At 42.6% G+C, this 15060-nt stretch overlaps 2 protein-coding genes and 1 long non-coding RNA gene across 3 annotated transcripts; all 3 read right to left on the bottom strand.

The window, feature by feature from the left end:
- Positions 1-1524: 1524 nt before the first annotated feature.
- On the bottom strand, positions 1525-3232 carry LOC136430251 (uncharacterized). The gene is made up of 3 exons (XR_010754870.1): positions 3040-3232; positions 2137-2261; positions 1525-1598 (listed from the first exon to the last, which is right to left on the bottom strand). It is a non-coding gene; the product is annotated as an uncharacterized lncRNA (long non-coding RNA).
- Positions 3233-3617: 385 nt separating this feature from the next.
- Positions 3618-6606, bottom strand: LOC136430249 (prostate stem cell antigen-like). The gene is made up of 4 exons (XM_066420690.1): positions 6441-6606; positions 5905-6020; positions 4776-4863; positions 3618-4576 (listed from the first exon to the last, which is right to left on the bottom strand). The coding sequence occupies exons 1-4, from the start codon at positions 6487-6489 to the stop codon at positions 4443-4445; spliced, it is 387 nt and encodes a 128-aa protein (XP_066276787.1). The 5' UTR covers positions 6490-6606; the 3' UTR covers positions 3618-4442.
- A 2100-nt stretch (positions 6607-8706) lies between these two features.
- LOC136430248 (uncharacterized) lies at positions 8707-14009 on the bottom strand. The gene is made up of 4 exons (XM_066420688.1): positions 13804-14009; positions 9939-10020; positions 9316-9444; positions 8707-8965 (listed from the first exon to the last, which is right to left on the bottom strand). The coding sequence occupies exons 2-4, from the start codon at positions 10016-10018 to the stop codon at positions 8824-8826; spliced, it is 351 nt and encodes a 116-aa protein (XP_066276785.1). The 5' UTR covers positions 10019-10020; positions 13804-14009; the 3' UTR covers positions 8707-8823.
- Between the last annotated feature and the right edge of the window lie 1051 nt (positions 14010-15060).

Genomic DNA, 15060 nt, shown 5'->3' with positions numbered 1-15060 from the left:
GAATTAAGCAGACGTTCCCTCCAACAATAATCCAAAATGTCAAGATTATCAGTCTAAAGTAACGGAATGAAAGTTAAATTAGAAATAACGAACACCTGGAGAAAAATTGGTCATGTTCTGACACTGAGCGTTCTATTCAAAGACACCAAGCCCGGTCAATGCAGTGCCTGATTCCCTTAACCACTGTTCAGTACCAGCTGTCACGATGTCGCCCCCTCTACCGGTAGGAATATTACATTACCTGAGTGACCCCATTGTACACTTATCGGAGTGATTGTACTTTGCGGCCTAACCTTATCGTTTAAAATTCCGAAATATCGATACTAGGTGGCAAAAGGTGGTATTTAAGTCGACATTTCACACTATGGAAAGGGACTGAATTTTTTCCAACAATGGATGCTGATTACTTGTAAAATTCTTTATCTTTTGGTTGTGCAATTTGCTTTATATATAGGCACAGTAATCCCAACGGTCAAACATAAAAATCATCGATCTGAACATCACAGATTGCAACATTTGTGCCGTCAAGCACATATCATAATGTATATTAATCAGTAAAAGATATCAAGAGCGACAATTGAATACTTGATTTCCCTTTGTACAAATATTGTTAATGTTTTCTTCAAATATTTATCTTTACCGAAATGGTTGTCCAAGAAATCCTTCATTTCATACAAAAATTTCAACAGACGAGGAAAATGGTAGAAGAAATCCACATGTCCTCCTCTTACATCATCAGCAGTGACAGCTGTGCAATGAAGTCTTCTCTTTAGTCTGACATTAAGACTTGTTTATGTGGAGTTGCCTCCCTCTCAATTACACCATGTGTGGAGCTCGAGTCGCTCTAAACGTTAGAAATGTAGATGAACCAGGCAAGACAGATGATCCACGGGGCACTTGGAACATCGGTGAGAGACGAACTTGCACTTGTCAGACAAAGGTCTCCTTTACAACAGAGGACACAGACTCCGGTACCTGTCGACACAAAGGCGTTGTTTGCATTCGAGTTTATAATCATCTTTTGAGGTGCATTCCATGGGTTATTTGGTGATAACCACATTGAACAGCATCGTATAACTCAACGCTTGATCTAATATTAATGGAACGATGATAGCAAATTCATCATTTTCAAGATCTTTTAACAGCACGATGTCCATGAATTTGCCCATTACGAGATCACTCGCGATTCTCTTTCCTTATGTCTCATATCTATCTATGACCAAGGGATCTCTGGATCGTACCTTTTAGTACCCCGGCATGTGGTCTAACTGACAAACGCGTCAGTAAAACGTGCAGCGTCGTCTAGAAACGTATTGGAACGAAGTAGTCTTAGTATTTCCCTTACAATGCTGTTAATTTTCCCCTGAGAAATACATGCTTAGTTAGACCCCCTGTGGGAATTACAGCAAGTGCCAGAATAAAATCGGGCGTTTACGTTCACGTCATACAACATCATTTGTTAGAATACATGTATTGACTGGAGGACATATGGTGCAGAAGAGATTTCCCGGACTAACCGTCTTCCACCGGCAGCCGGTAGAGAGGGCGCAACTTCGGCTGTAACTTGTGATGTTGCCATCCGCCATAAAATAGGAAGTCTGTACGTTTACGAAAAAAATGTTTCAGTAAGTTTCTCCTTGGCACTCAAGTAATTCAGAATATCTTTCAACAAGAAAAACGATCAATTCTATTTACACACTCAAAGGAACACAAGTTAAAAAATAAATAGTTACTTGCACTCAGAATGCATACATATGTGTTCTCCATAAAGGTACCTGTGCCCATACAGAATGACTAATCGCCATTGTTCGTTGTCACTTGGGAGCGGTACATACATTATTAATGCCGTTGCCACGGCGCAACCTTGAGGACATTTCCAACAATCAACGCTGACGGTTTCAGATACAAAGGGACGAACATTAGTAGGAGGCCGCAATTTTCCGGTAAACAGAAAATATTTTCCAACCAATCGTTTCGAAATTTGTTGTCTTAACGTTTCCAAATTTGTTGTCTAAATACATATACGCGTCAAAAAAATACAAAATGGTTAACTGTACCAAGGAGGATATATATACCGATACTGTTAGCTAATTGTACGTCATGCGCTGGGCTACTAGTTCTCTAGACCACGCTCACCGCACAGCGATCCAGGCCTGAAGTGCAGTCCGTCCGAGAGGTGTTGGCAGGGAGGATTGTGGGATTGTTCTGGCAAGCGCCCCCAATGCCGGAGCAGGAGTAACAGCGAAGTGCGTCTGTGGGATCTGGAGGCATAATCGGAGGTGCATGTTCAAGACTTGAACAGCGCTCTTATACAAACGAAACATCTACCAGATTGAACAAAAAAATTCTGTTGCCCTCATTTTCTGCTTGGCTGACTTTTATCATTTATCAAAGAGCACTCCGGCGGCGTGATCATGCAATGACTAGCGGCGAATATTTACATCATATGTCAGCTTGAATTCTTAATTTAACCTTGCTTTTTTATGATGAAGGCCGTGTAAGCCCACATGGAAGCACATGTTTAAAACTGGCCATGATCATACAGCGGGAGAACGTAGCTCTAGGTGAAAGAAAGGCTTTCATTTGGAACGTTGTAGGCACCGATGACCAATTTGAAATGAAAATGCTACAAATAATGATGACACAGGGTGTGTCCTCAGTTTTCTCCAATACGAAACGATCCACACTCCGATGTTACAAACAACACCATTAACGTATTGCTTTACGTGGAAGCAGCATGAAGATGATACAGTACAAATAATCTCCATGCCCATCATTCTGGGTCTTGCCAGAACTAACCGCCAAAGTCCAAAATTTGACAACGAACAGTTTGCACGTGCCAGTGCCTCCATTGAGTCCATAACATCATTTATAAGGTTGATTCCTAAAATGCTGTACATGGTATGAACTCTTAAAGAATTTTACTTAAGATGTCGCTATTATTTTCTTATACTTTAAAAATTTAGTGGTAATATACGCTTTACGGTACTTGTCCATAATGTCAACTCGTTTGTAAATGTAATTATCCTGTCAACTCACCTGCCATGCATAAAAGGCTTATCAATAGGATGGCCACAGCGCCTCCTCTGCTGACACCTGTGCGTGACATTAATGAGGTGTTCTTCCTTCTGTCCCTCCTCCTGTCTCCCCTGGTACTGAACATGTTGTAGGTCGGCTGGTATTCTATCTGTGTGTGCTTTGGTATTTTCTTTATTCTTACAAAATGTCAGTTTGTGATTTATCTTAGGTTTCCGCCCCTAATGGTGCTTTTGCGTGCCCAAACAATTTTTGAATGGGTCTTTTTATCTAAGGCGTGGCTGTTAACAAAACATTCTACAACAGTTGTTAAGACGGTTTTAGTGGCGTTCGTTAATCAAACGTTCATTGGATATTGTCACGCCATCTCGGAGCCAAACCTATGGCCTCCAGACGAACAAAGAAGGTAACAATAGCGGCAATATGCCGTTGCCGTATTGCTCGTATTGCTGATTGTCCGTATCACTGAAACAGATCGACTCACTTACATACGCACATTCATGCTGGACGCAACGCAAAACTAGCTTCCACAGTCACCAGACTTATTCATTCAGTATAGGGAAAAATAAACCACGTAAGTATTTGGTACCGTCGTAATAGGGTCCTACCCTACTGCATTTTTAATGTTGACCTTCGTCTGAGGTCTATTGTATCTTTTGCGTTACTAACAGCGATATGGTCGTAACAGTTAATCACCGTCCTATGGGCCATCGCACAAATTACATAGTTTGTACCAGAGTGGTGTTTCACTCATATCACAAGAGATTGACACGACAAATTCTTTCTTTTTTTCATTCTCGATCGAGGCGTCACGAGAAGCTTTTTATTACTGACTTCAATTCACGGACAGGGATCTGACAATCTGTGATATATGTTTACATGCTATAGGACAAGCCTAACTGATATTGGCGCTCTATGAGTCAATCTTTGATGACACGTACAAGCGATTCGGCACACCGCGTGAGAGTTTTATCTCTCAGATACAGCTCGTTAAGTTGTTACATTCAGTCGTACTCAAAGCATACACAGACACCTTATGAATTCATGCATCATGCTCATTTGCCTACATAGGTTTTCCAAACATTGATCATGTGAAGCAGAGTTGCAAAGTATACATATACTACGAATCTACGATTAAAGACTATTTCTGACGTTTAAAGGGTTGTTCAGAAAAGCATAACTGCTTATCAAATTTACGGATAGCATATTTCAGTATTTTTATCAATCGGTTCATTCTATCTGGAGATTGTGAGCTATACTTATAGCGGTATAGAGACAGACTAGGTAGGGATTAACTACTATTTATAAGGCACGCTGGGAATGCCAGCTTACTACTATTCCCTGTCCATTAGACAATTACTGACTGGCGCCCTACCATTCGTTTTACTCTTGACCAATCAGCTGCCTCACTGCTTCCCGGCGACAAGCATCGACAAGACGGCTGCTGCGAGCAGGGCGACTATGGTCTGGGCCTGCGCAGGAGAGGCGCCGCTGGTATTGCACCTGTCAGTGCTGCAGCATCTCTTACAGGCTCCAGTGTCTGCAATGACAACAGTTGGCATTGACTGGTGGGCATATTTCAGAAATTCGACTGGTCTTTATTGTAATAACCGCGTTTTCCCGAAAAGAATATCATACCATGGTTTCTTTCAATCAAATCTCATAAACTAGAGATACGGAAATCTAGTGGTCATGGAGGAGACCGGACTGGGGGAGAGAGAGATTTCAGAATGACTCACCTCCAATAGTCGGGCAGACGCATCCGACGCTACTTGCACAACTCCGGCTGAAGGTTACATAGTCACCACTGAGCTTGCTGTAGGTGACCTGTCAAAGAATAGAGTCTTCGCATTACTTCTATATACTACCCTGGGCTTTTTGCAGATAAAGTCATTACTACACCCAGATATTCATAAAGTAGAGAGATACGGTCATCTCAGGAGTTGTGTTGTTTGACTAGCCTTCATAAACTTACACTGTGTCATTTACAGGACAAGGCATCCCGTCACATACACAATGTCTCTATTACGCAAACCTTCTTCTACTCATGCGCAGAGTGTGTTACAATGACATGTCACAATGACCTGTCGAGGTCACCTACCAACAGAAAGGCGAGATGCGAGGCGTGGTTCGTTTTCATGCGTTATCTATGACATTATTGTCAATCATTTAGAAAGATGCTGTGCAGAAAAAGAATGAAATCATCCCCTCTTTTAGCTCGCTACTTGAGATATACTCGCCATTTTTCAGCTAGCCCTGTATCACTCAAGTTTAGAGAACGGATCTGCCTTTGGCGTTCTACGTTCTATTTGGAATCAACGCGATTTAGATACATGTACGTCCCTTTGTTGACAGTGTGGTAATAAAGTCTATGTTGTCTCTGTTGCTAGGCCGTTGCCATCGCGCACAATGTTAAGTTGATGATCATAGATGCTAGGACCACACCTTAGAAAATGCATTTGTAATTTCTAGTACCTTTCCTACTTTTCACAAATGTGAAATTTTTCCCAACCGTGCAATTTGAAGTACCCCCGGGAAAAAGTGAATATTAAGCAGTGTCTAGAATTGTCCCATTACAAAACAATTTGATAGTAGGGCTACAGCTGGCAGTTCTTGCCCTACTGCTATTATTGCGTCCATGAAAAAAAAACAATCTTAAATATTACAATTACAATGTAGATTTGACGATTACCTTGTCTTCCTCTAGCTAAGAGAAGGCCAATAGTTATGCCCTATTCTCCCCATGTGTGGGCTGTATTAGAGCCTCCCCTGTGGTCGGCAAATTTTGGTCCGCACGCGAACGAGAATTACAGTATGCAGCTCATAACTCACTGTACGTCGACGGTTGAGAAAACAAAATTTACTTACGGCACATCTAGTGTTCAGAGAGCCGGAACAGGTCTCCGTGTTGTTAGCAATGGTCTTGAAATTCTTCACACAGGCATCGCCGGTACCGGAACAACTGTAACACACCAGGGCCGAGCCTGCGGTTTGAGGAGTTCATGTTAGACGTGTGACATAGCACAATGAAATATCACATTACGGTGATGGAGTAAACTTCTCTTCTACCTCAGACTCTGAAATCCTGTTTTCAAAATGTTGTCTTAGCTACGACTACAGTAGCCGGCAGATCACCACGTTGTTGATGGAATGTTTAGGCTTCTTCTTCTCCTCTCCTCTTAAACTTATTTTCTTTCATTACGTCGCCATTCTTAAAAGGAATATTGATAATACCTGCAGAGTGCGGTACCCTGGTATACAAGGGATACAACTTTAGACACGTTTAAAGTATTCTGCATAAATTTCTTACATTTTCGCAAGTGTGAGTGTGTGTACAGATCAAACACACGGAGGAAACCATTAGAAATATTTCATATGACTCAGCAAACTTTCTCTATACTTACCTGATGCGACAAGAGTCCCCAGCAAAACGAGAACGACCCTGCTGTTCATGGCGTTGCTTTAGTCAGCTTTACTCAGAACAGCCGGTTCAACCTGCTCAAATGTGTACAATGTTGTTGACAACGGACCGTCCAAATTTATACCACCACGCCCTGGTAACACAACCGTGCATGAATGCACGCCTCTATTGTTAACAAGGTCTTGATATCATATTTTGGACACCGCTATGTTGAATATTTTATAAGACAAAATTGTTCCACGTTTGAAAGTGGACTCTGGCATTGTTCTCGGCACGCGGTTGACTGTTAGACATTGAGTAGAAGGACAGGTATGATGGTTGATGAGCGGACAGCATACATTTTTTATGACGCTTGTATGATACAGAAAGGTCGCGGTGGTAATTATCTCTCTAAGGGTATGTTGAGGGGTAATAATAGGCACGAATGTAAGGAAAAATACGTCTGTGCGAAGGATGGCTTTGTTATGTCTCTTTTAGTCAGCTTCTTGGTCTCCAAGTTAGATGAACGATGGCAATGTCGTAGGCTAAAGAATCATGTCTGGGGGTATTAGACATTCGTGTTTATATCAGGCTGATATACATGTGTTTATTTCTGTAACCCAGTAACCTGTGAAAGTATTTGGTACCCGTGAAAATATTCCGTACGGCTCAAAACTCATCACCTAAAGTAAAATTTTCCTTCTCACAGTGGACTGTGAAGCAGCCCTGTTGTACTTATTTATTTCAGTAGCGTGTAACGCACATCGTCCGGATCAACAGAAATTGGATGGATGGAAGGCGCCCATATCATTTCATGTAGTGAAGTCTGTAAAAACTTTTTTTTTTAGTCAGGAAGGACTATACTAGAATATAGTATCATGTAATCCAACCTACACAACAGTGGGCTTTCCGTGCTATCGTTCGAGCGTGCGTAATTCCAACACAAAAGAGAAGTGATCGTACTTTGTCAAGTGAACCAAACAACACCAGGGTAACTCCACATGGAGACGAAACAATAGCTGATAACTCCCTCCCCCAGTTTCCGTTGACTATTGGAATGACTATTCCTATGGGGAGAGAGGATTGTGAATTTCGTATGTAGAAAATTTGGGATCATCAGTTGGGGGTGGGAGTGGAAAGATGGTGTCCAGCTTTCCTACTGTTTGTAGTTAACATCTAACCATAGGCAGTAGGCCGAGGAGTTTTTGTTGAATTGAGCAAAGAGATAACCTCCTTGAATTTAGCGGGTACCGAAGGCGAGGTCCGACGGGTACTCAATATTGGGTTCCAAGCGGGTGGCGAAGATCTGATCAGCGAGTTCCGAGTCTTGTTATTAGTGGAAGTATATTAGCCTCTACCGGGCTCCGCGGATGATTTCTACTATTTTTCCAGCCATCCGCGGTGCCTGGTAGAGGCTAGAAGCATATTTGTTGATGAGCCAAACGTGCTGGTGTAACTCATGGAGGGATGCCTTGTCACATGACCGCTCGTAACTACGTTTATGGCAGGTTTCACATTTTTCTATCAAGTACTAAAAGGCCAGAGAGCTGACAGGATCCTACGAATGCTACTGAGGTGTAGGCAAGTAAAAGCAAATGTCTTTGTCTAACAAAAGTCCGAAGGAGCTATATCAATACATGACACGACAGAACATGGTTACAGTTAGAATCATATCTCTGTTTTATTTCAAAGGCAAAGTTAGCAAGTAAGGCTATGTTCATTCTAACTAATTCTTCAGAACGTATTGAGGCAACCAGCTGTAGTATCTGTATCTGTACAATAACAATGTAGCAAATGTTGCGGAAGTCGGTGTTATTTCAATGTCGTACAAGTATTTCTCGCTAGGTGTTCCTGATGCAAGTTACATTTGGGCCATGCACGCCATGTAAACTTTACGAATGATATCGTCCGGAAAATCTAAGTCTATAATACGAGAGCAAAAATCAAGATGCCTTGATTTTCTATGAAAATTATTATGATAACGATACTGAAAGCTATCTTGCCATTCATAAGGTGTACTTTTACAGAAGATACGTGATAAAGATCTGATGACATTCACATCAGTTGTACACTCTGGGGAGTGAACGAATAGCTAAAAGAGCTAAAAGGAATACAGTAGCATCTTGGAATATTCATCGGAACGTTTTCCTATGGTTCAAGGTTTATTTTACATTTGTCAAAACAGTCCTATCAGACTCACAAATCCTATCTCAAAATGCATGAAAGGCGAATTCCTTTCCATTTTTGCCTGACTGATTTTCTTTTTCAATCTTTTGTCTTTGTCTTTTAGAACTGAATTGACAAATGTACTGCTTGTTAACAGCTGGTCACAGCTAAAGTCCGAGTTCCATGGCACATATGTTTGTCGTTAATGGTTGGTTCCGAGATTATTGTTCCTCTGCAGACCTTCTCTTGCGGCCGGGGCTGTACGGGTCCGCTGTGTCGGTCCTCTGGTTGTCCATGGCGAGGTCGTGGGCCAGCTTCTGGTTGAAGCAGGTCAGTGTTGAGCAGTCTCTCTTCCTGAGGCCCCTACAACAAGCGAGACAAAGATATGTTGATATAACCTGTTGTCAGGGCCGACTCATGCCAGCTCTTCGGCACCAGGTTTTACATACTCCCGAGGAAATTTGGCATCAGCCGCTTAGAAGATGCTTTACTTGAATTTAGGTAAGCAAATCACAATATAAAATAAGGTGGCCAGGCCAAGACAGGTATGAAACTGCCTCCTCGCATGCTTGTCATACTGTTAAGGGATTTGTTGGCCACATTTTAGGTTAAGTAACATTGCGGTACATTTTCTTCAGATATTCTTTTAAACTTTCGACAGACATAGACCACTAAGAATTTTTTTCTCTCCAATTTGGTAGTTTGAAACCTACGGTCCGAACACCCTCTGGGCGGCCAGCTTCTCTTCTGCCAGCTGTTCCACCTCCCGTATCAGTACCGACACGATCCGCCGCATGTCGCTGTTCGTCATGGCCAGGGGGTTGTCGGTGTCATCAGCTGGTCTGAAGGAGAACAATACGATTGCTTCATCATTCCATTCGCCAGTTGATACTGAACAAATCGACAACTTAGCAGTAATTTTCTAACGCTCGGGTGTGTTTTTGCTTATTTTCAAATTCAGCCTCTGTTAGGAACTTTAAACTCGCAAGCAAGTAATAGGATCTGAGGTGAAGATATAAGGCTTGCAATGAAAGCTGAAAATCACCGATAAAACTAGACGAAAGTTGAAACAGAAAATATCTGTGGGAGATTTCGCATTCCAACCATTTCCTATCTGATGTCGACCCTGGCATTCCTTGTGACGTCTATAGGTGCCATAGTTTGCTTATGGCGTTTCAAGGATGGCACAACTGTGTGTATGGAGGAGGGAGGAACTGTGCATCAAGTCGATATGACATGTTTTCCTTTTAATTTTTTTGGTAAAAACAGTTGTGGTGATAATCTGTTCAATTTTTGAGGATATTGTTCATAACCTTGCATTCTATTGCCCACATACCTCGGCAAGGCCCCCACGTGGTCCATGCCCCAGAACACGACCACGCACACGGTGAGAGCGGCTACGGCGTTGGCTAGCATGTCTGTGGAGACAAATGTTAGAATCAATCATCAATATCTCACCACCACTGGGCATAGTACTAAACACTGTCCCTGACCGAAACATGATTTGGCGCATCATTGAAAAAGGAAAACTCCTGACGGGATGGCATATACAGCAGTTGAAAGAGTTTGGTGATTGGGATCAGGTCTGACCATGTTATCCAGTTTGTCCAAGACAGCAGGACGATGTTGAATGTGTACAGGGCAGTGTGACTAAAATCATTTACAATCTCAGCCCGCAGCTCATGTGTAGGAATAAAACTTGCACACACGTTAATTATCTCCACTTCCAACATGACTCGTGCGTATATGTCCTTCTTCATAACTCTATAATGACACATGAATGATGAGGCGTTTAGGTGGCGCATGCGTCGATGTAGTGCACGGCCATCGTTTATTCGAGATTGGGCGGATTCCAACAGAAGACAATCAAAGTACTTCTTTATTCAAGTTGCCGCCGGCGTAATCTGATAAATGAAAGTCGATTGTTGATATATGATGTAGAGTTCATGCCAAGGTGCTAGAGATGACGCGACGGATGACATAACATAGCACGAAGAGATTCAACGATTAAACCAGTCATATTGTCTCTCAGACACAATACACCATGCCCCAGGTCGTACGTCAACAAATGCGCACAGACCAATAAGTGACATACGTGTCTATCACCTGACAAAGCCAGAGTAACTGGGCCTGCGCAGTACTACCCACTATGACACGGTTTCCAATAATCGTCAGACAGTTGATTAAAACGTAATGCCAAATTTCTACTCGGCGTCGTGATTAGACCTGACACAAGCGCTAACTCACGCACGTCTCAGACCCGGGGCAGCAGTGCATGACTCTTGTATAAGTCAGAAGACATCATTCCAGGGTTCAAATGAAGGCAACTATCGTCTGCAGACAGTTGGCGGGCGTCAGGAGTAACAGGTGAGATATCAGCTATTTTTCTGAACTAATTTTTTCCCCTTGTGCAAGCTGTATTTCCCAGTAGAATTTGAATTCTGGTTCTTTATTCTTTAGTTTAAGTCAACATATCATGAATAGCTTTAGTTGTACCTTCCTGCAGCGAATCTTGTCTTGGAAGTACTTTGTCGGTAGAAGATATTGTACCTTCAAATGTGGGTAAAAGGTATGAAATATTGCAAACTTGATATGCAAAGTACCACATGTATCGTTCTAATTTCACGAGCAAATTCGCTGGAGGAACTAGCGGATATGAAATATGAAATAGTGGACAAAGCAAACTGAGGAAAACTTTTGAAGTCAGCTCTTTGCCCTGAAGATGCAACATCAACGAAAAGATCGATAAATTAGAGGTTGTCAACCTAACTTGGGATTGATAATGAACAGTAGGCTGTTTGACTTTGCTTGTTAATTTGACGCAATGCATCCTGTACATGTGCGGAAATTGTGACTTTGTTTAACTCCCAACTCTATACACACGTACTAATGAACACGGAGACGTACCACATGTTGACGTTAACACGATTTGGACAGTATGTAATCATATGATGATGTTCCTCTCCGGAAGTTCCTCAATGGGCCTTGTTAAGAATTATCACAGCCGTCGTCTTGTATTACTGGTATACAATACAGCATGCATGATTTAATAAATGAGACAGAGTACAAGGAAAGCGTTCCAAAACCAGTGGCTGACCTACATGTTCCTTAAAATAACTGGGGACAGAGCTGTTTCCGACGATTGTTTCCTGATGACGTCATAGACATTACATAGTGTCGCCTACTCACTTTATGATCGCATCCATTCATTTCAATCTTTACCCAATCAGCAATGCATGCTCAAGTCACATCTAATATCCTGTGCCCAGGATTAAGAAAAGTACGTGTATTAGAGCCCGACCGCCCTGCCGTCTTTCTACTTTTCCTTCTAAATCGGTTATGCGCTCTTTCCAAAGCTCTGTGACACCTTCAAGTGGTATGCTTATTGATTCCGCAAAGTAATGATTTACCAGTACGTCATGCATCGTAAGAAAATCCCAAACTTTGTTTTTTGTTCCCGTCTCCTGTCTAAGACATGTCGGGTACCTGGTCTCAGTAAGGGTGTGGTCTCCAGTAAGGGATCCGTTCACGTATTCACATCGTCGCTGGGCTTCCAGTGCTTCATTGTGTAACGTATAGGTAAAAGCAGCTGCGAATGTTTTAGTACGATAACATCATCGTCCTAAGGAATCGCTAAGTAACACTGATTTTGTCCGATTAATGACATTAGTTACGAACTGTTCCTGCCTCACAGGTTATTTCAGATTTAAGAGGTTGTCCCTCTCATCTCTTCCTGTACGTTGATCTGCTCTATAGATATAACATGCCAATGGTCTCTTGGGGTTTACCTACATGTAGTTAGCTGCATTTGTCCGCTTCATCCGTGCTTATTTGTGCACACATAAACCTCATTAGAAGTACATCAGGGGAGTAACCAGAATACTAATGTGATGTAACGCGTGGGGTTCTGGCCTGAGTCAGGACAACTTTCCCGGGTCACCGGATAATCGTCTGTGACCTTCTCCCTACAACATACACGTCTGTTACTCTGAACGTTTACAGGAGTCATACAACTGTCAACAAAACGACTTCGAATTCGGAGATGCCAACGAAAAATGAGTCGTACATGTACTTCTTCACGGGCGCCATTAAAACGAAATGTTAATAGCACTGTGCGCATTTAAGCTCATAGAGTTTTGGAACTCAACTGGTAGGAAATGTTGAGGTTTGTATTGTTCTTGACGTTACTGTGCGTGATTCAGGCAATACATCTCACAAGAAACACACAAGAACAGTGGCGTCCGACAGTGCTTGATTGAATTGGGTCCAAACTGATGCGTCTTGATGGAGAAATGAACTAAAGAGTGACACTGTCCTCAAATTATGCGAAGCTCAACACTCTAACGGGGTGATGATCACCGAGTTTATTCATGTGTTTGTTCGTCTTTTCTGGTTCTGCGCGTCTTTCAGGCGTGGTCTCTGCACATACGGCATGAATTTATATTAACCGCACGGACCGTAGAAAGACGAACTGCGAGACAAAATCATCTACTTGGAAACTGTCGGTGATCAATTGTTCACGAGCCACTCGGCTCAACTATCCTCAGCAAAAACGCATAACCCATAGTCTACTTTTCATAGACTGATTTATTTCAGTTGGCCGCGAGACAAGTGTAATAACTGACTTCAAACATTGCACTGTCTGTCTGGCTGATTCTTGCTATCCAAAATTCATTTCGACGTCCGCGTCCAAGCAGATCTTCCGGCGGCAAAACCGACGGCCGTAGGACAGATCTTGGCCGGTAGTTACAAAAGATCTGCTTGTGGATTACGTATGACAAGACCAGATCACGCAGTCAGACAAGACGCGAACATCGGGTGCTTCTGTTCCCTTAACTAACGTAGTCATCAGCGTCGATACTCTGAGCATGGTACATTTGCCATGTTTTACAGTACGGCTACAACCCACCTCAATCCGCATAAAAATACATCTGAGACAAATGAGTATGAAATGCTATCTTGCTGCTTCCCACAAATAATTCTTTGGCCATCCACACCAGACGAAAAAAAAGAAAAGAATTAGACCGAACGACGTTGCCGAAGAATTACAGATCCACTACTATTTCGACGTAGAGATGACTTCTTACAAAGTTTAATGTGAAGTACCCAACACTCCACACTAGCTACTGGAACACTAAGCCTAGCTATAGTAATGTATAAAAGAGAAAGATAGCAGAGTAAGACGAAGTGTGGAGTCCTACCTTGTCTGTCGTACGTCTGCTGCTGGTGTGGTCTGTAGGGAGAGGTCCTGTTGTCCGCCGGATGATCTCCTTGCCTGAATGCCACACGCTGTTCTCGCCACTATATATACCCGTGCTGACAGGTGATTATCCCACACACCCATATGCACATCACGTCATCACCAGAATAAATTGCGGAGGTGGAAACGACAAGCAACTTTCTTCCAAGTTGTTTCGTAATCGCTTGGAAGTCATGTGACCAGTTACATCTTCGGAATGGTGCAGCCATTACTCAAAGTGCGTCCTCCCTCCTCTCTCCTCCACTATTTTAAGTACTGCATTCTGTTGCTACAGCTTGCGCGGTTTGTGAAACTATTTTGTATAGTCTTTCAGAAAGTCTTGGGCACAATAAGGGTGCACGCGTGAGAGATTTTCACACAGATAACAGTGACTGAAGACATTGAAGAAAGACAGCGGACGCTGTCTGAAACGTCTGACTGTTTCAAAATTTTATCCAGTTGCTTGAGTAACTGTTTTTGGCGTATCTTACTACCTGGATGTCTAACCTTCATAACGGATTATGCTTTTAAATATATCTTATACATATCTTCCAAATATATCTAGCCTCCATTCGCTAAGCTGAACCTGCCCCGCACACAAAGCAGTTTCATCTTTGTCCTTTGTTGGATCATGAAGTTCTGGAGAGGACAAAAATTATTATCATCCCATACTGTCGCGCTCAAGTTTGTTCTAACTTCTTAACGTGCAGAGCGGCTCTCACAGCCTGACGTCATCAGTCCCTCGGGTAATCAGCGCACAATGACAGGATGAAACCACTGACTTCATCTACCGCTAAAAATGACGCAACTTCTCACCCTTCCTGGAAGGCAAATCACCCGGAGACAGCGTGTCATTGTTCTGATTTAGACAAAGGTTTTCGGAGTCGACTCGGGGTTGTGTGTGAGGAGCTTTAGGCCTAGGGATCTGATCCTTGCGCAGTCCTGAGTCGACTCCAAGTCGACGCGTGTGTAAATCGAGCCGATCGTATCGGCAGGTGTGACACATGGAGAAGGAAATCGTTCCAAATGCATGCTCTATGATCTTGGTCCAAGTTCATGGTTCAAATGCACTTTAATAGCCGTATCTACATGTCTTATACAGTCTCGTCTAGTATCTGGTGTATACTGCCATGGAATGTGCAGGCGCTGTTAGCTGGGGGGGGGGGGGCAGTGTGTTATTACTGACAGCGATAACTGACATTACACTAAACAGAAACGC

This window comes from Branchiostoma lanceolatum, chromosome 3 (assembly GCF_035083965.1).
Source record: "Branchiostoma lanceolatum isolate klBraLanc5 chromosome 3, klBraLanc5.hap2, whole genome shotgun sequence".
In the NCBI taxonomy this organism is placed as follows: domain Eukaryota; kingdom Metazoa; phylum Chordata; class Leptocardii; order Amphioxiformes; family Branchiostomatidae; genus Branchiostoma; species Branchiostoma lanceolatum.
This window is presented reverse-complemented; position numbering and strand designations above follow the sequence as displayed.

What these genes read in the sequence shown, in the direction of transcription:
- LOC136430249 (XM_066420690.1), bottom strand. Translation starts at nt 6,489, where the DNA reads ATGAACAGCAGGGTCGTTCTCGTTTTGCTGGGGACTCTTGTCGCATCA. An exon ending in CTCTGAACACTAGATGTGCC is followed by an intron (nt 4,864 to 5,904) that starts GTAAGTAAATTT and finishes ATTCTTTGACAG; the next exon opens with GTCACCTACAGCAAGCTCAG. An exon ending in CGTCTGCCCGACTATTGGAG is followed by an intron (nt 4,577 to 4,775) that starts GTGAGTCATTCT and finishes TTGTCATTGCAG; the next exon opens with ACACTGGAGCCTGTAAGAGA.
- LOC136430248 (XM_066420688.1), bottom strand. Translation starts at nt 10,018, where the DNA reads ATGCTAGCCAACGCCGTAGCCGCTCTCACCGTGTGCGTGGTCGTGTTC. An exon ending in CACGTGGGGGCCTTGCCGAG is followed by an intron (nt 9,445 to 9,938) that starts GTATGTGGGCAA and finishes GTTCTCCTTCAG; the next exon opens with ACCAGCTGATGACACCGACA. An exon ending in GCCCAGAGGGTGTTCGGACC is followed by an intron (nt 8,966 to 9,315) that starts GTAGGTTTCAAA and finishes CGCTTGTTGTAG; the next exon opens with GGGCCTCAGGAAGAGAGACT.